This window comes from Cyprinodon tularosa, unplaced genomic scaffold (assembly GCF_016077235.1).
Source record: "Cyprinodon tularosa strain WSP-4 unplaced genomic scaffold, ASM1607723v1 ctg891, whole genome shotgun sequence".
In the NCBI taxonomy this organism is placed as follows: Eukaryota; Metazoa; Chordata; class Actinopteri; order Cyprinodontiformes; family Cyprinodontidae; genus Cyprinodon; species Cyprinodon tularosa.
In genome coordinates this window covers 50,101-77,361 of record NW_024039664.1, presented here as the reverse complement: position 1 = coordinate 77,361, position 27,261 = coordinate 50,101, and the positions used below count along the sequence as shown (strand labels likewise).

Here is a 27,261-nt window from a genome sequence, read left to right as displayed (position 1 = left end):
ATTTCACAGTGTTCTCCTTTTTTCTGATATTCTGACTCTACATTTTGTGGAACTGTGACGTTCTACTTTCCTCTAGCTTCTATTTGCTCTTAACTATCTGGAACGGTTCTGTTTTCTTCTGAGGTTCTCTGGCCTTTGTGAGAACTGTGATGTTCTGCTTTCTTCCCAGTGCTTCAGTCTGAGAAAGTGGAGATCAGAGAGGGGGTGAAGTCTGTCCTGCTGTCCCTAAAAGCCAACAGAGCCTTTCCCCAGGATGTCAGAGTGGAGTGGACCCGTTCTGACCAGAACATCAGAGTCCATGTGTTTGAGAACGGCCAGACCCAGCCTCAGGAACAGGAGAAGATCTATGAAGGAAGAACAAAGATGAGAGCAGAACCTCTGACTACAGGAGACCTGAGTCTGACTCTGAAGAGACCCCAGCTGGAGGATGATGGGGACTATGAATGTATCGTCTACAGAGGAGGAGACCTGCTGCTGAAGAAAACAGTGACCCTGAAGGTCAAAGGTCAGTCTGACTCCACATTTATAAGCTGGTCCAGGTGACCTTGCTCTGGCTTTATGTACTTACCAATACACATTCACACCCTTAAAATCCTATATGTCTAATCTATATAATACATAATTATATATTTAAAGGTAAAATAGAGACATTTTCATATAATGAAACTCCACTCGACTTTTATTTCCAAGTTTGAAGACGTTTCCAGAGTCAGCATCCGGAACTTCTGGAGGGAGATTGAACTGTTGAATGACAATGCAGAAACAGATGGAGATGTCTCTAATGTTGAATTCTTGCTCACTAACCTTTTCGATATCTAAAAATTGTTGCCATGTGACGTCACTGGTGAACTTCATGGATTCCAGATTCCAGGATTCCAGAATCTGTCTTCGCTGATTTCTTGGAATCTTTCTTTGACTGTTACTCGTTGGTCCAAGGGAATGCACAGGACCAGTTCTGTGTGAGCAGAGACAGGCAGAATGATCAAGGGGAAAAACCGGAGTTCAAGGTCTGAGAACATGTCCAGAGGCAGAGAGGGTTTTGCTTGATTGCACTGAATATATGCTGCCACATACTGCTTGACGTCAGGAATCAGGGTGCGCCACCAAAACTGAGACTGATAGTTTTGGTCATATCAGGATTTAAGAATAGTTGAGAGGTATGATAGGAATCAGGAACCCGTTCCAATAAGGTGACCAGGAACAAACATACGTTCTTTGGGGCAAGCCTCAGGGATATTATGGAAGCTCATTGGTAGAATTCCCTTATGACAGAAAGAAGGCCACGATTCACACCATTTTATCATCCGGAGGGGGGGCACATTTCATTACAAAACTGAATTCATACAGCTGTCTTAAACACTTTATACATCCAGCAACGCATCGTCAGAAATTCTGTTATCCCCCAACCTTCAGTCGATTCAGGCTGCATTTATAGTTTCCACATCGCACTGTGTGGATGCACGTGCACGACTGGACGCTCTTCCTGGAAATCTCTTAGCTCATGACCTGATTGCGTGAGAGTCAGCCAGTAAGAACCCTGTTTTTGCCAAGATTCGTACGTGACTCCCAGTATGTAGACTCTCTGTTTACATGTTGCATTCTCTGTGTTGCTAAGTGAGCATAAGGTCAGAAACAGGACGACATAATGCAGTACAACTGCTTCCATATTTGGCAAGCCAGCCAGATATTTATATTCTACAATATCTTGATATTTGTGAGTAGCGTCTATTACTTCCAAATTCTCCAAACCCTCACACCACTATTGATTTGGTGGTGAGTTCAATTTTTTTGGCTAGATTATAGTTTAATCTCTAGAGTCGGCAATATGAACATCTGGAAGGAGATTGGACAGTTGAGTGACCAGACAGAAGTAAGGGGCAATTATTCATATTCAATTACGTAGAATTCTGGTTCTCTAACCATTACAGAGTTTGGGGACAAACGAACCTGGTTGGCATGTGACGTCACTGGTGAACCTAAGAGGATTCCTGAATCTGTCCAGGTAGCTCTGGAGGAATCCTTCTTTGACAGTTAATCGCTGGTCCAAGGGAATGCATAGGTTCAGATTTTATGAGAGCAGTGAGAGGCAGAATGATCAAGGAGACAAACCAGAGTATGCAATCCAAGAGCCGGTCTGAGATCGGAGACCTCAAGATCTGCAAGGTCAGGGCATAGAAAACAGGTCAGAGATCCAAAAACTCACTATGACAGGTCCAACAGGGTTTGGCAGGCTCAGAGAATCAGGAGCCACAATAAGTTCAAGAGTCTCGGATGAATGTTTAAATTTTAAGGCATAATGCATTTAAGGTGTCCTTCAAAGTAGCAGTACATAAATGTGAATAACCCTGATATTAAATGCAGTCAAAACAGTAAAGTTTCATTCAGTTTTACAGGGAAAAATAAACAATGAAACCAGGAATGCAGTACACTGTAATAACGGGGATAGAGAATCGGTTAGCTTAGCTGGTCCCTGGAGGTTCCGGCTTAGGTGGGTCCAGCTGAAACAAAGGAAAGGTTAGAGGTCACAATGTGACCTCTACGATATGGCTGGACATAAAGTAGCTGGAGCTAACAATGCTAGCCAGTCCTCTGTAGTAGTTTGGATGGACACCGATGGTAACACCAAGTTGTTTGTTCGTCAGCTCAGTGAGCCTAAGCATTTAGTCCTAGACTCTTAAAAATATTAAAAGTTCAGAACTCAGCAGTTTAATCAGAAAGCTTCTTTCAGATAAATCAGGAACATAACTGTCCATTCTGTGTAGTTCAACCAAGCAGAGCACTTAGTAAGCACAGGATGGAAAGATGTTTGGCTCGTTGGAATCTGTACATCCAACAGGTTTTTTTTCAAAGTCTGCTTCAAATATCTATGAATATTTGACATGTCCGTTGAGCTGTCGGTGGGAGATCTCATTCCGCCACAGACAGAAAGCTGTTTTGGGCGGCTGCACACATTGGACATTTCAGAAACCACCATTGATAATGGTATCATTGGAAAGGAAAATGTTGTATAATGGGGCTGGATGTGGACCCAAGATTCACCACAACAGGTCAGTGACGATTTGAAAAGTTTATTGAGAACACAGGTGAGAGACACTGACTCTGGGACGCTCAGCTTCTGTGTGCAGACTGGTATGTGCTGTCTTCGCATGGAGTTCGGACTCTGAGGGTCAACCAGGGAAAGGTAGTGTGTCCAGATATTGATTCGGATATCAGCAGATGAGCAGAGGGGATATCCAGCAGGTTGGTCCAGTTTCAGATCCAGGTTCGATCTCCAAGTATCTCAGAACATTAAGGGGGCAGGCAGGCTCAGTAACTTACAGGCAGAAACGGGTCAAAGCACAGGTTATCAATCCAGAATCCAGAGACTGACAGAGCTGGTCTCAGGCAGGCAGACAAATCCAAGAAGGGGTCAGGCAGGCTCATAAATCAGGGGACAGGACAGGATCTGTAACAGGCAGGTAGGCAGGCGGGCGGGCAGGCAGGCAAACAGACAGGTTTTCAGGAATCAGGCTGGAAGGTTCTCACCGGGTTGGCTTGAAACGATCTGGCACTGGAGGCTCATCAGGATGGAGCTTATATGCAGGTAGTGACAGGTTAAACCAGTAGAGATGATTGCAGAGGGGGTAGAGACTGAGTGAACCAGAGTGATAATAGGAGACTGGGTCAGCTCCAGTGCCAGGATCATCACAGGTTGAAGTAAATTTGTCACTTTAACACATGCTAAATCTTGAACCTGGAGTTTTACATCGAACAGAATTTTATAAGGCTGTTCCTATAATTGGAAAAATACACATGGAGCAGAAATGATAAGCATGTTGCATAAAACACAGAAGGATTTGGTTGGCACACCATTACATGTATTATCTATACCGCCTTCATTCCCCCCCAGCGTGGGGAAAATTGCAATGCCTAATTTTCCATCAAGTCTCACTTCAACAGATTAATGGTGTGAGTTGGTGATATTACTACAAAAACATGCAACCTTGCAACCTTTTTCTTGTCTAGGATGTTTGATTATTTGCTGATTTTACAAAAATTAGCCTTTTAGATGGTTTTAGCATTTATACAAGTATTACAGGCTCCTGAATCGCATATAAGTCTAACTGCCTGTCCATTAATTGCTAGAATCAATAATGTTTTTGGGAATGAGCCTAAATGTATCACATGTGTGTCAGCTGCTTTTCTGGAGTAACTTCCCCCTACAGCATGTACATCTCTTCACCACAACCCATCTGTCTGTAGGCACCAGCACTAATTGCAATTTCCTTAACAAATCTCTGCCTAATAAATTAACTGGACAATCTGGGCTCAACACAAAATCAGCTTCCACCGTGAATCCCTCTTCATCAGTGACCAATTGTTTTTCAGAAATGCGCTGAACCACCATTCTCCCATCAGCAGAGAATACAGTGATCCATTTTGATCCCGGTTTAATCTGAGGTATTGTATTTTTCACAACAGATTTATCGGCCCCGATGTCACACAGGAATTTTACTTTTACTCCTTGAATGTTTAAATGCCAGTATGGTTTTTCTGATGTGTTTAAAAAAGACAGGAAAATTTGCTGTAGGTCCAGGACCTCCACTGGGTCCATAATTAACTGCAATTTCTGCTGGCGTCAGCGCTGGTCACAACACTGGTGACAGGGAGGGTCACTCTGTGGGGGTCTGGACATTCTCCAGCAAAGTGGCCCTCCTTATCACAATTGTAGCACCTATTGTGCTTTCTACGTGACCCCTTGTTTTTACCCTGTGACCACCGGCCCCTCCCTTGAGCCCGATTATGGTCCAAACTATGCTTCATAGCTTTTTCTATGTTTTAGCTTGCACAATCCACCTATTTAATCCCTCTATTTTTTTTTATTCCCTGTATGTAGCTTGCATGATTAAATTAATTTTCTGGTGGGTTATTAATTTTTTATTTTTTGGTTCCAAACGTAATAATTTTGGAGACCCTGCAGGCGCATTAGGAAGGCTGTCAACTGGATCAATGCTGGAGTCATTGATCCATTGATCCTTGTGCAGATTCAAGCTGTCTCCCTCTAAACTGTGTTTCATTATCTTTTGGACACACAAACAACATAAAAGACCCACAAACATAACTTTAAAGACAGAAACACATAACATTAAAAGACGAACAAATACAACATCAGATCTATTTATTTAAATATTTAATAATAACATATCTACTTTGCGCATGTATTATATCAACAACTCACCATTTGGAGCTCATTTATTTATTTATAAATACTTATTTATTTATTTATCTATGTATTTATTTATATATATTTATTTATTCTCGCACTAGTGCTTGTTTTTAGTCAGCACATAACATTTCTCCATTGATCTACTTCCACACACCATCTATTTCATACTCTAACTTCCACTCCTACAAGTATTTTAAATTACTTGGATCAATCTGACACAAACTTTACATCCCCTTTATGATCTTCTCTATACTCTTCTCTGAACCCATCCTTTTTAATTCTTTTACCTCCCTGGCTCACTTTAGCTCTATTATTTTATCATTTAGTTCTTAATATTTTATCTTGGAATAGAGGCGTCCCCCCAAACCATTTTTTTTCAAACTATATATTCAAGTGTTTATTTTTTTGTTGGATCCTGCACTTCTACAAACTTCTAATCGTAGATTCTAAATAACCCCTACATTTATTTTGACCTTTTCCCATTTTAAAGAATTTAGTCCAGTACAAACACCTAGGGTATTCTACACACTGGATGTTTATTCAGCAGGAAGGCACCCAAACACTGTTGTGGTAATTTCTGCTTCTACCTTTTCAGGTGAGAAATTCTTGCCTCTGCATCCACAAGAGTTGTACTGTATTAACCCCTGCTGTTTTAGCATGAAACAACAGAACCCAACGGTTCAATTGTTTCCTCACACACTCTCAAACAGTCACACCTATTCTAAGGCCTAATATATTTTTTTATTTTAACCAACATAGACAAAAAACACCTATTGTGTACACTTTAAAACACCTATCGTGTACACTTTGGAGTCTCCAACTCCAGGCCCTCGCACGCACCGGATACCCAGATGCCGTATTCGCTATACCTGCTGTGGCAGCTGCAAACCTTACTATCCCGAGAACAACACAGAGTCTCATACTCTAACGCACAGAATATCCAGATGCCATATCCGTCAACAAGACTTGGTCTCATCAAATATTCTTGCGATTACAGCTGTAACTTAAATGGTCCTAGACCAACTTTTGATCAATAGGTTTAGGCCTACCATTTGTGGTGTAGAATCAGTTCCTCTGGAGCCGTCACCAAGATGCCCATGGCAGGGTTGGACCAAACTGGCCCCGTCCGGTGAAGGGAGGACGGCTGTCGACAGATTCTTGGCCTTGGTCCCACACGGTCCTGGACAATTGGATCTTGACTCCCGGGTTTTGGCACCAAAATGTCGGGTTCATAAATAGGTTTTTTCTTAAGAAGAACTGAAATACAGACTTATCGATACAATTCTTGCAGGAAGGAGAGACAGTTGAACCCCAGACTCAAACATACTGTCTCCCACTGGACCTCCTCTGCAGAGCGTTTATTAACAGAACATGACGCATGGTTACAAACAGAGTATTGTTCTGACAGAACAATTAATCAGTTCATGAAGACAGAATGCTCCATGAGAATGACGAGGCAGGATGGTCTCCTGACTAAATCATGAGACAGGAGTGGAGCATCCCCTTGCAAAAATGTTTCACATTAATTTTATAATCATCATGGAATAATCCTAACACATGCTTTCCAAGACTAAAGTTAAAGGTAAATTGGACTCTTACTTTTCTAGTGTCCTCTCCAAATGTCACGTAAAGCTAGAGGTATGAACTTCCCTGCAAAGTCAAATTTGAGTCTGATACTGCTTCTTGTTCACTGTGAACAAGTCTCAAGTTTCACAAAAAAAAACAAAAAACAAAAAAAAAAACAAAGTGGGGAAGGAAATATAGAGTTAAACATTGAACTGCAGACTACCGCAAACATTCCAAGTAATGAAAATGATTTACCATTTTGTTTACTTTGGATCCTAACTAGAGTGTGCCTATATTGTGATGTACAAATATGAAGGAAATACAACTACTTCATCTTAAAACAGTCATCCATTTGTATGTACCTGTTTATTTGGTGTTTTATTCCCATGTAATGCTAATCTCTGTACGCTGACCCAGTGTTCATCAGAGGGAAGCCAAATGTAGAGCATGTTGGGTACCTAACAACTGCAGGATTAGAACGAGGACCACATTCAGAACGTTAGGGAGTTTGCAGCATGCAGTCACCTAACAGCATGTTTTAGATGATTGGAGGAAGCTGGAGTAGTTCAACAGAACCCATGGTTTTACAGGGAAAACCTGCTCACTGCAACCAGGACCTTCTTGGTGCTTCGTTAACAGAGCTAGAATCTGCTCCTCCATGCAGTCCCAGTGTTTCTGATGGGGGAGTGGATTTTAATGGGTTTATACCTGTGGCTTATTCTATAGATCTACTTCTATGCCTGGTGTAGAATCAATAGAGCCGGGTTGGGTCATAACAAGGATTCTGTATCATTAGGGATGTTTGATGGTTTTAAATGCATCTCTGGTTCTATTCTTAACAGAGAGCCTGATGGAGGAGGTGGAGGTCACAGAAGGAGAAGATGTTGTCCATCTGCCTTTTAAAACATTAGCTAACCTGCCTCATGATGCTAAAGTGGTTTGGAGCCACACGGATAAACCTGACAAAGTACACCAGTACCAGAATGGTCAGAACCAGTTAGAGAGACAGAACTGTGAGTACCAGGACCGGACATCCATGAATCCTGATGCTCTGCAGACTGGAGACCTGACCCTTACTCTGAAGGATCCCAGACTGGGAGACAGCGGCATCTATATCTGTATCGTCTACGACAATGATGGAAAAATACTGAGACGGAAAGTAGTGACGCTCACTGTGAGAGGTTAGTAATGATAACTCATTGCTGAGGTCTGTGACCTCAGGTAATCTGACCAATGTTCCTCTCTGCTCTCAGTCTACAAGGTGGAAAAGGTTTCTGTTGACGAAGGAAAGAGGTCTGTCGTTCTTCCCTTTCATGCAACACCCTCCCTCCTCTCTGGGAGCATCACTGTGGAGTGGAAAATCTCAGACGTAGAAGACACGATGCTCTGCAAATATCAGAGAGGCTGTCACATACCAGCAGAGGACCAGGTTTATGGAGGCCACACAGAGATGAATAAAGATCCATTAACCACTGGAGACCTCAGTCTGACCATCAGGGACCTCCGTCTGACTGACGGTGTTTATACCTGCACCATCTATGATGAGAATGGAGAGAGGCTGCAGCAGAAGGTGGTGGTCCTCATAGTCAGAGGTGAGTGAAAGCAGCTGCTCTATCCTCAGTAGGAACAACCTTTGGTTTCTCTGGACTCCTGATGTTCTGCTCTGATCCTCAGATTTACAAATGGAGATTGTGGAGGTACCAAAGGGAGAAGCATCTGTGACACTTCCCTTTAAAATCCAACCTCCTGAAGAAGAAGACCTAAAGATCAGGTGGATACATGCTGGCTCCAAACAATCTGAGGTCCTCACCTTTGAGAATGGAAAACTTCAAGTTTCCAAATATAGCAAGCTTTATCGCCGTCACATTAAGATGGATAAAGACCTGCTGAGTTCTGGAGACCTCAGTCTGATCCTGAAGCGTCCTGGTTATAACGACAGTGGCCTCTACAAATGTACCGTCTACAGTGGCCAGAAGATCCAGCAGGAGAAAATGGTGACGCTCAGTGTTAAAGGTGAAGACGGGTTCATCAGGTCCAAGTCTTTATCCCAGCATTAGCTTTAGGTGTAGTTTCATGACACGATGGATGGATGAAGTTCTTCAGTCTGAGATGTTCTCTCTGGTTTATCTGCAGATCCTCTGGACAGCAGCTTCTTAGAAAGAGTTCAGTCCTACAAGGGGAGCAGGAGACCAGCCGCTTCATCTCAGGAGTAATTTTCCTTCTGTTCTTCCATCTTAGTAATAAATGTGTGATCCAGCTGGGCTGAGCAGGGAACCAGGTCTCAGTGCAGAAGCTTCACCTGGAGCTGCTCTAAAGCACTCAGTGGGATCCATTAAAGGTGACCAGTGTAGATCTTTACTGACCACCATGGAGTGGTGAACACCTTCTGGAGATACCAGACTCACTGTATCACTGATAGGGTGGCTGGGATCTCAGTTGGATGTCAGAAGGTCTTCTGTCTGCTGACTAAGCTGAATGGAGAAAAGAATCCAGACGATGAAGCTGCCATCATGGTGGCTGATCCAGAAAGGTCACCACATGGTTCCTGTCAGGATGGACCTGCTTCAGAAGAACCAGGCCACCTCAGCAGGACACCAACAGCCACCCAGACCAGAGCAGTTGGTGAATCTGACCAGTTCCTGCTGTATCTAAGAATTCCCTGAGATCATTTCCAGTCCTTGTCTGGACATCTATAAAAGCTGTGGGTGTCCATCTTCTCCACCTTCACCCACCAGGGTTATGTTGGGGCTGGTGTCTATCTCCAGCAGTTTATGGGGGAAAGGCAGGTTGCACCATGAACAAGCCAACATGGAACCATGCACACACACACATATACCTAGAAGTAATTTAGAGATGCCAATCAACCTAACATGTCATGTCTTTGGGCTTTGGTAGGAAGCCGGAGTACCCAGAGAGAACCCATTCATGCACGGGGAGAACATGCAAACTCCATGAGAAAGACCCCTGTGGGAAATCTAACACAGGAACTTCATGCTTAGCCACCATGCAGCCCCTAGATCAGCAGTGCCCAAACTGGGCCCTCTATGTCATAGTGGTATTTCTATGTCCCGCAGGATTTAGAGGTTTCTTTGCTTCAGCTGAAACAGCGACCCTCAATGACTGACTTTGGGCATGGCTTCCATAGATCAGCACCTTCTTAACCAATCTAGTCCCATTAAGTTGTAGATTTTCTACTTTCTAACAGAAGTTCAGCTCCTGGACCAGTTCCATCAAACCAACCTAGAATTGGTGAAGAGAACTTAGGTCTCCCTCACCCTGACAGAACATCTGGACCTGAAGGAACCACACAGAACCACAGACCCAACGGTCTGAGCTGAGTCTGGGTTGGCAGATAGAACTTTGGAGCTTGGTTAGAAGGAAGATGAAGCTCTATGAGGTCTAAACAGACCAACAGAACCATTCATCAGTCAGTCTGGTCAATTTCATCTAATGGTCATCATCAGAACATGGTTCTGAAGGGTTTCTGATCGGGTTCTACAGCTTCTGTCTCCGTTTGATGGATTCCAGGAGGAAAATACCTTAATTCTGTTAAAGTTCTTCAACATGAGGAACTTTAAAGTGTTTAGTATTGTGATGTTCTTCCTCAGGTGGTCTTCATCATTCTCTGGTTCTGTACAGAAACCAGAGTCCAGTTTGGGTCCATCCTCTTTAACTGAACATCTCCTCTGTTTCAGGAACGTCCCACTGGACCCATCTGTTAATCCAGTCTGATCTCTGGATTAACCCTCTGGAACCTGGATTATAATCTGTTAGGAGACTGTTTCAGAAGACGTTTGGTACCAGAAACACTGAGGCCTAACCAGCTTCACTAACCTGGTCTGTTAGCTTCTACCAGAACCTGAGGTGCCAGAAGTTTGTCTGCTGCTTCCTGGATTATCTTCACAGTCAATGAGATGTCTTTAAACGTTGACTCCTCTGCAGAGTTCAAAGAACCTTTATTCTAAATGTTTAGAGAGGAACTACCTCCTTCTCCAATAGTCCCATGCTAACCCTCTGGAGTCAAACCAAGTAATTGTTCATGCATTCTCCTTTGGTGGTCTACTGGGCAGTGGGGGTTGTAGAAAAAAAATCATCTGGGTGATAAAGGAGGGACCTGTTTACACTGAGACATGGGTGTCGGTTTGCATAGCGACCATAGGAACATGTCTCCATCTAAGGTTTGGACCAACCTACTGGTTGATACCAGTAACACGATGAGATCTGCCAATGACATGTTCATAATCCAGGATACTGTGTTCTTCCTGCAGCCGCTTCTGTTCCTCTCACAGCTCCACTTGAACCAGATCTGCTGGGGGCCCCGCCCTCCTAATGCTGTTACAGTATGGCAACACCACTCACACAAAATGTATTGCATCGGTTTCATAAGAGCCACATCTCTACTGTGGTCTCAGCTTATGACCTAGATTAGCTTTTATTTTACATTTCCTTTAATGATCTAAAGTTGATCTAAAGAGGAAAACAATGATTGTTTGTACTGAAGCCAGAGCTGCGATCTTAGACTGAACTCACCAATTTAACAAGATAACAAAAACATCCAGTACTTATTTTATTAAGATCTAATGCCAGGAAGGACAAATGGAACATCTTAAAAAAGGACTTTTGTGGAAGTTTTAGAGTCATTAAAACAACAGTTATTCTACTTTAGCTACTCTGATAAACTCAGACTGTGGAGGAACCGCAGTTCTGCTATTATTGGACCTCAGAGCAGCGTTTGATTCTGTTGATCACTGGATTTTATTAGAGCGTCTGGAAAACTGGGTCGGTCTTTCTGGTTCAGCACTGGACTGGTTTAAATCCTCCCTGAAGGACTGGGACTTCTACCAGTCAGTGGGGAACTTTAAATCAGAGACCAGAGGGTTCCTCAAGGCTGAAAGTAACGGTTCTTATAACAACTTAGACTGTTTCTCCGGGTTTATTTCACTCTATGTGTTTGTCTGGATAATGCAGAGACCATCACAACCTTCTGCAGGATTTTAATTAGTGAATTAAAAACTCTGTCATGATCAGACCAGGGTAGGACATCATGCGACGGTGCTATCATGATTGCCTGCTTCTCTTTTTACTTTGCAAAGTTAAATATTATTAGTATTGTTAGGATAATTATCAGTGATGATGTGTGCTTTTATTACACCTTAATATTAGCTGCCTGTCAGAACTGATATTTTCCACAATAGTTTATCTAATTAGGCCAGTTTCTCTGTCTGGATATACAGTTATAATCATTCTACAGGTGGCAAAGATCTGGGAATGAGAGCGGCGTCCTTCAGCTGAGAACAAAGTGGAATATTTTGATAATCTGGAGCCATGGATGCCTAATCACCTGCTAACGTGTGTAATGTAATGATGTAATGATGTAATGATGTGATGATGTAATGATGTGATGATGTAATGATGTGATGATGTAATGATGTTGCAGAGTGTAGATGTATAAAATGCCTTTTTAACTGTTAATCAGAGCCACTTCCTGAGAGGTGAGCAGCTGCCTTCTGTAACTCTATAAGATATTTTCTATCAGAATCTGTCGTCACGTCTCCTGGTTATTTAATACATAGAAGTTATGAAGTCGTATTAAAAGAGTTTGTGTGAGTGATCTCTTTTCAGGAAAAAGAACCGTAGAGATAGAGCTTCAAGGTGCAGACACAGAGCCTATCTTTAACAGTATCATTAGTTTAAGGTTGTCGCAGGACTGTTTGATTTACTTTACTGCCTGTTTTTATCTTTATTTGCTTTTATTCTGCTTTATTTTTCTCATAGTTTAATTAATGTAAAGCACTGAATTGTCTTTGCACTGTATATGCATGCATCTCAACCTTTACAGTCTGAAGACCATTTGGCGTTGTCGGCAGGATGTCCTGCACTGGTTTTTCTGGGAGCAGTTATGGTAGAAGTGTCTGATCAACCTGGGATTCATTTTAGGCCTCAACTCTAATAGATGGAGGACTTCTGAGTTAATGTTTCCAGTGGTCAGCAGGAGAGATTACCAACTGATGTTTTTGAGATGGTGAGAAATCTTCAGTCGGCATAACTCAAATAGTTTTAGATTAAAATTTAATTTAGAGGTAACAGTTTCTACTGCAGAAGAAGGTAGATTTATTTAGTTTTCTTTTACTTCAGTTCAGTTTATTTCTATAGCTCCAATTCACATCATGTCATCTCAGGTCACTTTCCAGTTCACCAGATCATCCAGTCAGATTGATTCAAAGTTTTCTATCTAAGGAAAACCAGCTGATTGCATCGACTCATTGACTCTTCAGCAATCCCTCACACTAAGCATGCTTGTAGCGACAGTGGAGAGGAAAAACTCCCTTTGAACAGGAAGAAACCTCCAGCAGAACCAGGCTCAGTGTGAGCGGCCATCTGCTGAGGCCCACTGGGGTTCAAGGAGACAGAAGCAGACATAGAAAAAGAAGCATAGATACAAAAGGCAACTGTCAACCAGCTCCACAGGCGGCCCCGTCCAGGAAACACACAGCCAGGCAGACGAGCTCCGAGCCAGCTCCCATGTCAGAGGATGAAGAGAGCACATCCAGTTAGTCACAGTCAGAGAAACAGGACTACACTGGAAAACAGGCCAAGCTCCAACATCTAGAAACAAAGGTGTTGATGGCAGCAGCACAGCTGATATTTCTCTCCAGGATGGAGTCACAGCCAAACAGGAACAGACCAGATGAAGCTACTATGAGAAAAAGCAGAGAGAGCAGAACGTTAGAGATTGAACTAACAGATTCTGCAGAGTGGGAGAATAGAGATAGAATGAAGCAGAATGATGAAAAAGGGGTCCCTATGTCCTCCAGCAGTCTAAGCCTATAGCAGCAGAACTATAGAGATAGATCAGGATAACCTGAGCCACTCTAACTAGAAGCTTTATCAAAAAGGAAAGTTTTAAGCCTAGCCTTAAAAGTAGACAGGGTGTCTGCCTCACGGACTAAAACTGGTAGTTGGTTCCACAGGAGGGGAGCCTGATAACCAATGCCAACTACTATTGAGTGTTACCTTCCCAGCTCTATGGCTCCTCTCCGTGGTTCGGATCTGCCGGTTAATAAAGCTAAGAAGCATCTGAACTTAGCTTGGCTCGTTGCGGCTGGTAATCAGGTTTATTGCACGCACACACAGAGGAGCAGAGGCGGAGTCGTAGAATCCACGGACCGGCTTTATTCAGCACTCTTCTTCCTTACAAACAGCAGTTCTTTTATGGCTGTGGAACCAAACTTATTCTCACCAACTGCCTTGCTTCTAACAGCTGAAAAACAGGATTATTCCACACACGCAGAGAAAAACAAAACATACATCTACGTGCTGGCTACGTCACCTGCTTCTAGGGCTATCAGAACGATGGCTGCACCTTGATGGAACCGGAATCAAGGAGCAGGCACCAGGTAGCGGGCCATCATCTGTTGCACCTGAAGGCGACATGCAGGCATCCCCTGTAGACTCGGGCGGAGCCCTCCACATCAGACGCGGAGTCCCACAGGTCAAGGGGGTATTAGAGGCACTTCCGTCCACAGCAGCAGGTGCCGTCCCTTCTGGCGCTGACATGATGCTTCGGTAGACCCAGCTGTTGTCCAGTGGGGTTCTGGAATGGTATGCCTTGAGTTTGTCATGGTGGACCACTCTAGCCTTCGATCTTGGGCCTTTTAGGATGCGGTAAACTAAGTCGTCTAGTTGACCAACAAATAAGGGTCCCTCATACGCAGGCAGGAATTTCCGTACTTTGTTTTTCACTCTCCTGGTACTTTTAATCAGATGCCAGACTGGGGCACCAAGTTGGTACTGGACTTGGCAGACATTTTTATTGTACTGTCTTTTGGCACGCTCTGCCGCTTTCCCCAGAGCCTCTCGTGCCAGCTGGAGGGAGAGCTCCAACCGATCTCTCAGCTGGAATACATACTCTGGAGGGGTGTTGGGGCTTCCCTCATCAGGTGGCAGACCGGCTACGAGATCAATAGCCTCAGTCGTCTCACGGCCGAAGAGCATCATGTTTGGTGTGAGGCCCTTGGAGCTATGTTTCGTTCTGCAGTGGTAGCCAGAATTTTCTGCAGAGTAGTATTAAAACGTTCCACTTGGCCGTCTGACTGTGGGTGAAAAGGGGTAATCCGTGTTCTCTCAATCCCTAGCATTTTACACATCCCCTGGAATACAGCCGGATCAAAGTGCCCGCCCACTGGACCATCGTGCATCTGCGCTACCACAGGGTTGCGCAATGAATGAGGCAGTAAGATCTGTGAATACCAGAGGCGTGCACAGACATTTTGGGGGGCAGGTGCTCAGGAGGGGGGGGAGGGCACTTTTTAGAGCACGTGTAACACTTAATTATAAAAAAAAAAATACACGCATGTTGAATGAAATTTGACTTTTATTTGTAACATTCTCTAAACGTGAGTTTTCAATGGAAAAAAGTCACACCACCAACAGAACAGACTAAAGCGTACTTCTTTCATCTGGCTCATCTCCCTGTTCTCCCTCACCCATCTGTTCTCCCTCACCCATCTGTTCTCCCTCACCCATCTGTTCTCCCTCACCCATCTGTTCTCCCTCACCCATCTGTTCTCCCTCATCCATCTGTTCTCCCTCACCCATCTGTTCTCCCTCACCCATCTGTTCTCCCTCACCCATCTGTTCTCCCTCACCCATCTGTTCTCCCTCACCCATCTGTTCTCCCTCACCCATCTGTTCTCCCTCATCCATCTGTTCTCCCTCATCCATCTGTTCTCCCTCACCCATCTGTTCTCCCTCACCCATCTGTTCTCCCTCACCCATCTGTTCTCCCTCACCCATCTGTTCTCCCTCACCCATCTGTTCTCCCTCACCCATCTGTTCTCCCTCATCCATCTGTTCTCCCTCACCCATCTGTTCTCCCTCATCCATCTGTTCTCCCTCACCCATCTGTTCTCCCTCACCCATCTGTTCTCCCTCACCCATCTGTTCTCCCTCACCCATCTGTTCTCCCTCACCCATCTGTTCTCCCTCACCCATCTGTTCTCCCTCATCCATCTGTTCTCCCTCATCCATCTGTTCTCCCTCACCCATCTGTTCTCCCTCATCCATCTGTTCTCCCTCATCCATCTGTTCTCCCTCACCCATCTGTTCTCCCTCACCCATCTGTTCTCCCTCACCCATCTGTTCTCCCTCACCCATCTGTTCTCCCTCATCCATCTGTTCTCCCTCACCCATCTGCTCTCCCTCACCCATCTGCTCTCCCTCACCCATCTGCTCTCCCTCACCCATCTGCTCTCCCTCACCCATCTGTTCTCCCTCACCCATCTGTTCTCCCTCATCCATCTGTTCTCCCTCACCCATCTGCTCTCCCTCACCCATCTGCTCTCCCTCACCCATCTGCTCTCCCTCACCCATCTGCTCTCCCTCACCCATCTGTTTTCCCTCATCTCCCTGCTCTCCCTCACCCATCTGTTCTCCCTCACCCATCTGTTCTCCCTCACCCATCTGTTCTCCCTCACCCATCTGTTCTCCCTCATCCATCTGTTCTCCCTCACCCATCTGTTCTCCCTCACCCATCTGTTCTCCCTCACCCATCTGTTCTCCCTCATCCATCTGTTCTCCCTCACCCATCTGTTCTCCCTCACCCATCTGTTCTCCCTCACCCATCTGTTCTCCCTCATCCATCTGTTCTCCCTCACCCATCTGTTCTCCCTCACCCATCTGCTCTCCCTCACCCATCTGCTCTCCCTCATCCTGGTCTTTTTCTGTCTCTGTGTCTTCCCTGAACTCTTCCTCATCTCCTGTCCTGATAGATGTTGATGGTATAGAGCTTCCCTGCTGTGACTGGCTACAATATATTAATAATAACCATCATGACAATAATAATAATAATAATGATAATAATAAAAATAATAATAATAGCTTTAACAAATATGCCACATTAGTTTAAATAATGGGCTATTAGGGCAACATGACTGGAAGTCTTGTCACGTGGATGTGACTTATGGTAGCCTACAAAATAATAGCTATTTTAATACCTGCTGCACAAACCACTTAAAAATAAAATGTGAACAGCTTTTAAGATTTTTCAATACGATTAACCCTCCTTTCTTGGCATTGTGCTGCCATTACTAAATCAATATACAATTAAGACAGTAAAGAGACCAAAATGTGTTAATTTATGTTGCCTAACAAAACCTATACAACAGAAAACGTTTGTCTTAACACATAGATTTGTACAGAAGAGGATTAGGGCCACTGAAAAAAAAAAGTTAACTGATTTTTAAATTTTATTTCAGTTTAACATGGGAAAAAAGTCAGAATTCTGACTTTTTTATTGTCAGAATTCTGAGATTAAAGTCAGAATACTGAGCAAAAAGTCAGAATTCTCAGCAAAAAGTCAGAATTATGAGAAAAAAGTTAGAATTATGAGATTAAAGTCAGCATTCTGAATTTTTTATTGTCAGAATTTTGAGATTAAATTCAGAATACTGAGCAAAAAGTCAGAATTCTCAGCAAAAAGTCAGAATTATGAGAAAAAAGTTAGAATTATGAGATTAAAGTCAGCATTCTGACTTTATTCCCATACTAAACTGAAATAAAATTTAAAAATCAGTTAACTTATTTTTTTTTTTTCAGTGGCCCTAATCCTCTTCCGTATTTGCAATTGCAAACTCTACCAAAATTATTTGTAGCCTATGTGGTCGTCCTCACGTTATCTGTCATTGACTTGGGCTACAGTGTAAAACTTTCAGAATCAGAATCAGGTTTATTGCCATTGTTAGTGAAGGAGTTCACAAACTAGGAATTTTTATGGTACAATCGTGCAACATGAAACATATAATATGGAATAGGTAAATAAAATTATAAAAATATCTAAAAACTGTGGGTATACGTCATGCAATAAAATAGACTAATATATACACTTAAGATAAAAAATATGGATACAAAATATAAAAAGTAAAATAGCATCTTACAAGGAGATAACTAGTTTATCTGGTGACCAGTCGGCAAAATGCGTGTTTGGTGCTGCTGAATGAGACATTTTAATGCACAACAAAATGATTCTGCTTGATCTGTATATTACCTGGCTAATGGGGCACGGGAGAAGCAGCCTGTCAGCGACCGTTCCTGCTATCTGAAAACTGCTATGATGCTGCGCATCTGGCATGCCCTGCGGGCGACCGAGCGAGTTCACGTGACAAAGGAAGAGAGAGAGGCTGGTCGGGTGTGCGCAAGTAGGTCGGTCATTTCGGGGCATTGTTTCAGTCGTTTTTAATGGCTCAGGTTTTCAAAAGATCATTTCAAAACCGACCTCAGTAAAATCTTAATAATATTAATAATAATAATTAAAAAAAAACGAGTTTCAAAAGGGCATTTTCTTTGATAGAGGGCAAACTTCCTAGTGCTTTAGCACCACCTAGTGTCTATGTGTGCACGCCCCTGGTGAATACTGTACCCTGCCTTCAGTGCTGTAGAACTTCCTCATCAGGATTCCCTTTTTCATATAAAGTCTTTTCCACTGCGCCCAGTAGGCTTTGGTAGGGGGACTGCAGGCTGTTATGTTAGCCCAAGGCGGCCTACTACTCCCTTTTTCCATCCATCTTTCGGGGGTCAGTGGCCACACCTTCAGCGGAGACAATATTTCCCAGGTAGGCCACCTGCTCCCGAAACAAACAGCACTTGGAGGGCTTCAGCTTTAAATTGGCTCCCCTAACCTGGTGAACACTTGCTCCAGCCGCACCATCATCTGAGTGCTGTCCCGCCCTAGGACAACTATATAGTCGAGGTAGACAAGGCACGTTTTCCATTGTAGTCTGACCAGGACTCGGTCCATGAGCCTCTGGAACTTGGCGGGTGCATTGCACAGTAAGAAGGGCTTGCAGTGGCCTTGTGGGCTCTGGGTGTCATTGCCACTTGCCCGTACGCCGACGTCAGGTCAGGGGTGCTGAAGTACCTGGCCGTGGATAGCGTTTCCAGCGTGTCTTGTATGTGAGGCAGGGGGTAGGCGTCTTTGATCTTCCGATCGTTTAGGGGCCTGTTGTCCAAGCAGAGTCTGTGGGTTTGGTCTTTCTTTGTCATCATCACATCACATCGGTGTGGCCCAGCTGCTGTTGCAGGGTTGAGCTAGGCTGGCCTCCAGACTCTGTTGCACCTGCTGATCTGCTGCCGCCTGCTTATCCACGGCCATCCTGCATGGGGGCTGCTTCACAGGTGGCCCAGGGGTGGTCATGATGTCATGCTGCACGACGTTGGTTCGGCCAAGGTCAGTGGGGCTGGCAGAGAAGACGTCCCCATAGGACTGCAGCAGAGAGGCCAGCTTATGGTCCACTTGTGACAGGCTAGAGCAGCTCTCAGCGTATAGAGCCTGCAGGTGAGGGGGTACAGAGGCAGAGGTGTGATTACTGGGTTCGAACATTGGAGCCTCCAACACCTGGGCAGATTGGAGGACTCCTGGCACAGCTCCTCTCTTTAAGGTGACAGGTAATGCGCCTGGGTTGAAGACCCTGATGGGGATGCTGGCCGGTGGTTGTGGCTGCACCAAAACACGGGCCACTAAAACATGGTGCCTTTCAACAAAACTTTTGCTGGGGCTTAACATCATGTCTCTCTTAGCAGTATGGCGAAGGCGGGAAGCGCCAGGGACAACATACTCACGCCCCGGCTCCAACACGGTTGTACGTGCCACCCTGACGAGATGAGTCTCAGCCGGATGGCTAGGGCTGAAGCGGGGAACCCTCTCCCCGAAAAGGGTTATCTCCTGGCAGCCATAGTCCAGGCAGGCCTGCGCCTGTTGCAGGAAAGGATGGCCCAAAATAACCTCAGTGCTCTCTGTTGTGTCAGCCATGATAAAGTTTACCTGAGTGGTTCTGCTCCCAATCTGCACAGGTAGGATGACTTCTCCAAGGACAGCCAGGCCATCCGGCCCGATGCCCTGCAGGACCTGTGCAATAGAAGGCTGAATTGGGGGCTTAGAGTCTGTGGGGATGGAGTTAAAATAGTGGAGGGTCAACACATTCCTCCGTGCTCCAGAATCCAGTAGAACACGGATTTCCAGTCCATAAATCTATATTCCGATGCACATTTTGCCCTCTTCACCTTTGGTGTGGACGACCACTGTGCTTGCATCAGGGGCGGGGTTTAGGCTCACGTTTGTGACGTGCCGAGGTGGTTGGCGAGGGGAAGGACAGTTTTTCTGTAGGTGTCCCACGCCAGAGCAGTTGTGGCAGATAATTTCTCCCTTAGACACTCTTTTATAGCTGTTTTTGTTGGGCGCCCCCTGCTGGCGGGGTTTTGGCATCCTCTGTGGCGGCTGACTGGGGATTCTGGGTGCTCCTTCAGCCTGTTCACTTACTGGAAGACAAACAGGTTTATTTAAGGTGGCTGCTGAGCCCCCCAGGCCACCTCCTTAAAGGGGAATGCTCAGGCCGGTAACATGAGCATTTTACCTTTGGATAAACGTTACATGCACAAGTGCACTCTCACAAACAACTACAGGTGCTTGGTTCCCAGAGGTGTCAAGTAACAAAGTACAAATACTTCATTACTGTACTTTAGTACATTGTTTAGGTATCTATACTTTACTCCATTACTTATGTTTCTTCCTACTTCTGACTTCTACTCATTACATTTTCACACAAGTATCTGTACTTTCTAATCCTTACATTTTTAAAACAAACGTTACTCATTACTCTTGGTTTCAGTTTAATGCAGAGGTCACGGATTAGCGGACCGTGGTCCGGTGTTATGCCGAAAAGTGCATCCCTGCCGAGATACGCATCCCCAGTCACGGGAACACGCCTCGCTCTGTACAACTGCATATAGACGAGGAAAACAGATTAAAATATGACCAATGGAGATACTTGTTGATATTATAATGATATAAAAACGTTTAAATATTCCTCTCGTGGGACAAAAATGTGGTTATTTGGCATCTTCTTTTACAAAAGCATGGATGTTATGAACAACATTAAATCCAGAGATTGTGTTCGAGGTTCGGCTGATTTATTTGTTCTAGTCTCTTGTTTTTCACACACAACAATAAACAGTGATATATTTATTTTCAGCTAAAAATCAAACGTGTATCGACTCAGCACAGCGTTAACAGACCAGTGTGATGCATTCACGAGCGTCAGATAGCTATGGTGCATTCAGGAGCATGGGACATTTCTGTTGGATTAATTGTACAAGTTATTCTACTTTTAATCATATTACTTTAATCATATTATTATGCTTACACACTGAGATCATATTATTATGCTCACACATTTTGTTATCCTTATTTCACTTATATCATAAAGAGTGTTGAAGTATTTACTTGTTTGTTCTGTACTAATGTTTTAAGTCTGTGCAGAAGCTGTGCAGAAGGAGTGAGAACTGGCTGCTCAAGGTCAGCAGCCAGGGGAACTGCACGTACACCAGAGAAAGGAGTGAAAGTTCTTATCTCATGAAAATGTATGATGTTTTGCAGACTTCTGGTTCCGACTGGTTTATTTCACCCCTCCCTTTCAGCAGTCGGAACCAACATTGTTACTAGGGAAATCCTTAATAAATGCATGGTGGGGGCAGAGCTGTTTCAGAGTGGTTTTGAGAATTGTAACTGAACAGTCTCTGATCACTCTCCTTGCAAGTGAATCATACTAAAATTCTCTGTGTCATTCTTTGTACAGGTTACTGCATAAAATGTTTGGTGTTTAAACCTAACATTAATTGGTCCTTCGAGCCGGATTGCAAGATACCCGACGACCCCCAGCAGGTATGTGAGACCCAGATAAAGCCTGCGGCCGCAGCAAAGAGACCCTTTACGGGACTGGTCTCTCCCTTATAAGCTGGGGTCCGACGGTTGAAGCATTTCGAGGACGCAGAGAATTGTGAGTAGTTTTTCTTTTAATAAGGAGTGAGTGAGTTATTGGAAGAAAAATATATAAAAATATAAAAAATTTATAAAAATATAATAATATAAAAAAAAAAAAAGATAGAAGTGAAGGACGTGGGGTCACGAGATTCCCCTTTTTGAAGTCCTCTCAGCATGGGGTCACGAGATTCCCCTTTTGTACTAAAACCCTGACAATTCTAGACTCTATCAGGTAAAACAGAAATTTTAAAACAGTTAAAGTCCGCGGGAGGGCAGGCTCCCCTAGTTTGTAAGGGCAGGTTCCCCGAGTTGTAAACTAGTTAAATTCTGCATAGGATAGCGGCGTCCTCTGTGTTTAAAATAAAGTAAAAGTTAACTGCGCATAGTGTGTGTGTGTGTGAGTGTGTGTGTGTGAAAGGAAATATAGATATCACTAGATATCTGTATTTCATACCAAAAAGACAAGGGTTAAATGGTGAGCTTTTGTGGATGTTTGTAGACAAGAAAACTCCACCTGTAAAGGTTGAAGTGAGTTTTACCACAAAAAGTAGTTGATCACCATCTTGTCTGAAGCCCCAGTGTTTAGAACACGACAGGTGTTAAAAACCCACTGGGCCCAAATTTAGTTCAAAATGGGAAAAGGGCAAAGTAAAGAAAAACAGAAGTTATTAGAGAAACTCCAGTGCAAAGATTGGAAAGCAGTCGAAATTGATGACCCATTGGCATTAGAGCCATTGTGTCACTGGATAAAAAACTACGGTTTTAATGGCAAATTGAGCACCACAAACATAAAAGATTTGCAACAAAAAATAAAAACAAAGAGCAAAAATAAAGACACTTTGATGGCAAAAGAAGGTTACATGCAAACCATGGTCTGGATGAAATTGGCAGGACAGAGAGAAGAAGGAGAGCGCAGAGCTAAGACAGAGAGGGGGGAGAGACAAAGAAAAGAGAAAGAAGAGGAAGAAAGGGAAAGTGAAGAAAGAAAAAAGGAAAGATCAGTTATGTTTCATAGAAAGGAGGATGATGAGTATGCAGGGCCCTATTCTAATCTGATACATCAAATACATAATCTCCCACTAATGGGAGGTGCTGCCGCTGCAGCCGATCCCTCAGCTCTCTCACCCACGGGGGATCCTCCACGATACACTCCCCCACAACATGTAGAAGCACCATTGAAAATAGCCCCTCCACAAGCTGATACCTCCCAGGGATATATTAGTAGGTCCAAAGGTTCTGTAGGGGATTGGTCAAAAACTTTAGCGACAACATTTAATGACATTCTGTCTCCACGGGCACCCCGAGTGATGCCTGTGAACCTGGAAGGTGAAGGAGCAGTCCTCACGCTTCCTTTAATACAATTACCAAACCCCTTAGCAGGCCAGGTTGAGGGGAATGCCCAACAACCAGCCACAGTAATAGTATACAGAACCTGGACACAGGAAGATGTTAGAAAAGCAGTAGAAGGAATTCCCTCTCCAAAGAAGGATGTGGAAGAATGTATAATTCACCACATAGAGATGAGTGGTGCAACACTCCAAAAGTATATAAATCACGCCCTGCATGCAGAGAAAGTCATAAAAGGTAAAAAGAATAAAAATAAAGAATCCACTGTGTTTTATCAGGAGGAAGAGGACACTGTGTTTTATCAGCAGTCCAGAGGTAGGGGCCGAGGCCGTGTAAGGGGAAGAGATTTTGGATCACGCTCAACTGATAATTCCAGAGCGTGTTGGTTATGTGGAAAAAAAGGCCACATAGCTAGACACTGTCAAAGTAAACCACAAAAGCAGGAAGCTCAGCATGACTAGATGAGCAACCATTTTCTATTAGCACATACCCATCGTAAAGATGATTTACCTGTAGGTCCATATTCAGCATTATTACAGCAAGCACAAGTAGCTTTACAGCAAGACCCAAATGAACTTGGTGCTGCTGCTGCTTCTGCTTCAGCCCCAGTCTTGCCAGCTCCTAAAGTTGAGAATCTACCGGCTTATTCTCCTATGCCCAGCACCTCCACAAGGGTTACCCGTTCTGGTGGACCTGTGGGGGCTTGGTCAAAAGATATGGGGGGAGGCTTAATCTCCCAACAGCCAGCCCCTGAACCCAAACCTGAAATTGAGTGCTTCCTTTAATTGAGCTGCCAAATCCTTTGGCGGGTCAGGGGCCAGCTGAAAATCCATTTTTTCCTGACATGATGGTCTATAGGCAGGGGCGGATTTAGGAAATTTGGGGCCCTGGGCATGGATGGGCAGGGGGCCCCCCCCCCTGACAAGAAAACCTATAAAACAGTCCCATTCTACAGATAGAGAAATGTTAATAGAATAGACATCCATTATTTGTTCTAGGTTCTGTCCCTCTGTTCTTGTCCCTTTTTCCTCTCTATTTATCAGCCTTCTGATGGCATTTTAGCCAAAGCATTTTTATCAAAAACATAATTAATATGCACAAATAAGGATTAGTTGTATTAACTATACATGTGAATAGCACCCCAACAGTTTTCCTGTGTGACAGTGGTGCATGCAGAACAACTGTTAAACAACAAATTCCAAGGACCTGAGACTGTCATAGTCCGATCAGCTCAAGGTCATTTAAAGGCTGTGCAGGAGATCCAGCTTGTGTGGTTGAGAGACCCTGAAGGACTCTCCTGCCGGCTGTCTGTACTGACTTTACCTGAATGTCCAGTTAACCTCTTAGGCAGGGATGCTCTATGCTTTGTTTAGATAGAGGCTGGGCATCCCACATTACCATTATACTCTGGACTTTCCCAACAAACCTCCTTTAAACATCGGAGAAGCGCTGCTTCAGGAGGGAAGACAGTCTGTTCAAATTGTACAGCAGTCCATGGACCCGACTGACCTACATATTACCATGTGGCACAAAGACTCTCCAGGTCCTGATAAAGACTATAAAAAACTTAATTGGATAAATAATAAATAAAAAAAAGAAAAAAAAAGGGGCGCTGAAATGAAGGATGGCACCCGAGAGCGTAGGTTTGATTTGAACTTTGGTAGGGACACTATTGGTCTGGTGTCATTAGTACTATGCATTATGCATGCCTTTCTTTTTTTATGCTTGATATGAGCATCAGTACTGATGAGAGGAATTCATTGTTTAAAGAGAAAAGGAGCATTTTGTTACATTAATAAACATTTTTAAGCACTACACTAACTAGATGCTGTTTATCAATGTTGGAGTATCACCGGCTCTGATGAATGTGGAATTAGGACTGTTTTCCACTTTGTAAATGATTTTATTTGAACAACTGAGACAGACGGTAAATACAGTACTTTCTTCTGAATATATAGAATCGTGCAGAGTTAAACCCCACTCTTATATTTTTACCTACTATGCTTCATTAAAAATAATAACTTCACTATGAAAGTTGAACATCTGGGCTGTAGTTACTCTGTGTTGCCCATCTCATGTATTTTATCTGTGGCTGAAAACATGAATCATATTCATTGTTTATTTGCATATTCGTAAAAAATTTTTAGTGATTCATCATTAAATGGAGTATAGAGACTCTAACACATAATATACATGTCAAATCTGGCTTTCCCCGACAGAGTAACCCACTTGGATCAGTAATCATACCAAAACTGTAAAATAAATTTATAAACATTTTGCAAATACGATTATATAATGTTTTTGTCTGTCAATACTTTCCGTCCGGAGCTCTTCAGGAGGAGATGTTTTGGTTTCACCTGGTTTAATGTCATTAGTAATCTTCTTTACAGAACTTTTGGCTAACCAATTAATCGAAAGAATTAACGATACACTGATCGATTTACGAAATAATTGTTAGTTGCTGTCCTAATTTCATCGTAACATTGTATTAAACATAACATTTCTTATTAAAAACATGTGAAGTGGGGATGACATTCAACGAAACAAACATGTTAATCAGCCAAACTATCTTAAAATCCATGATGGCACCTATATGTGACCAGAACATAAACCAATCCTTCCAAATAAAAAAAAAAATTCTTTGAATGAGCTGTTATATTGAGTCATGATTTTACTCATGTCTCAAACGGGGGGATTGTAGGATTGATTGAGCATTGCATCATTATACAGCATATGGATTTATATTTTATGCAAAAAACTTTTGTAAAGCATGTCTAATATGTGCTAAACATAATCTTCAAGGAAATTTAAGACCTAAAAAAGGTGCTTTCCCTAAACCTATTTATCCTTTCAATTCTGTTTGGTTATAATAAATTTGTTTTCTAAACGGATTGCAAGAAAGTGATAGTTAGATCAGATGAGTAATAAGTAAAATCACTTTCTTAATTATTCTCTGGAACCTGACCGTACTGCTTAGCACTCTAGTAATTCTACTGTGGTACCTGTTATAGAATACACATTTGGTCTCCTTCACCGACCTCCAGAGGAAGTCCATCGTTGTTATGTGCTTCGGGCACATTATGATTTTTGTCTATTTCTTTTCTTTGTTTTCTTATAGACTTTAGTTGAAGGATCTTTTGTTAGTATATTTTGGGATTCTTTTGGCGAGTTAATTATGTTAATTTGTGGTGCTGTCGTCCGCCTATAAATAGGCTGGCTTTCAGCACGTTAAGGCGTTCCTTTTTCCTACCTCGTTTGGGACGCCGCTTTCCACCTGTTCCTTTTGGTTCCAGCGTGCGCGGTGCGCACTTGTCTTTCTGCTGCGGCCTGCAGCGGACGATCCAGCTTGCCATGCGGTATTTTTGTTAACCGTTTTTTCTTACTTTTTTCTTGAGTTTTGGCCTGGCGGGACCGGTAGTCCTGTTTTCGATTTTTCTTTTCTTAGGATATTTTTTGGGTCTTTAGTCCGGTACCAGTAGGGGCTTCGACGGCCCTGTATAGGGTTGGCCCCCTGCTGTACCGTTTTGTTCTGTTTGGCCGGCCTGCCAGGTCCAATTTTCTGTTGTTATTTTGGGTTCTCTTTTTTTTACTTATTCATATTAGTTTTGTTTTTAGCTCTCGCTCAGAGCAAGGATTCTTGTTGCCCTCAAGATCCAGCTATTTGTAAAAGGGACGTCTATCTCTGCTATAACTCTACTAGAGTAATCAGTTTGGTGACTATTCCTTTTTCAAACATTCTCGCAAAGATTTAAACATGACCCCGGAAATTGGCACGGTTATGATTTCTACCTATTTCCTCGCGTAGTTCAAAGAACTCATAATGGTTGGGGAGACGTATTTAGAACCACTGGACAGTGGAAAAAGGGATCATATGGATGGACACCTTTAGCTAAGAAATGGATGAGTAGAATATCAGGGTTCACTGTTAACCATGCTTCCAAAGTTTTCACTATGACAATAAACTCCACAGCAGAACCCCTTGAGAAGGAAGGCTGTTCTTCCTCATTTCTATGTGCACGGTCTAGTGGAACCGATCCATGTTGGACTTTGTATTTGTGCCCCGTAAATATTACACAAAAAGGAGATGAGATACAAGGGATTCTTACTTCTGCCCAAGGTGAACAGATAAAAATTCAAAATATTAATGGTCCGCTTAAAACAGATGAATTGTTTCAAGTCATCACTGGAATCTCTGGGCAAACAAACAACTGGCTTTTACTGGCAGATCAAGCAGCTAAAACAGTGTCTAATGATTGTCTTGTGTGTATGGGAGCCAGACCACTGTTACGTGTGGTTCCTGCTACCATAACTCCTCAATGTCTTCTAAATA

At 43.3% G+C, this 27,261-nt stretch overlaps 1 protein-coding gene across 2 annotated transcripts in view; it reads left to right on the top strand.

Annotated features, from left to right (window-relative positions):
• The window catches only part of LOC119775757 (muscle M-line assembly protein unc-89-like), a 73,720-nt gene that overhangs the window by 10,238 nt on the left and 36,221 nt on the right, over positions 1 to 27,261 (top strand). Inside the window, exons 4-9 of one of the 2 annotated variants that reach the window (XM_038273825.1) lie at positions 170 to 505; positions 7,615 to 7,953; positions 8,026 to 8,364; positions 8,447 to 8,785; positions 8,906 to 8,981; positions 10,468 to 12,243. In XM_038273825.1, coding sequence (XP_038129753.1) covers positions 170 to 505; positions 7,615 to 7,953; positions 8,026 to 8,364; positions 8,447 to 8,785; positions 8,906 to 8,981; positions 10,468 to 10,504 — 1,466 coding nt within the window. In that variant the 3' untranslated portion in view covers positions 10,505 to 12,243. Of the gene's footprint in view, positions 1 to 169; positions 506 to 7,614; positions 7,954 to 8,025; positions 8,365 to 8,446; positions 8,786 to 8,905; positions 8,982 to 10,467; positions 12,244 to 27,261 lie in introns of those variants that run through there. The other variant, XM_038273826.1, reaches the window with a different exon arrangement.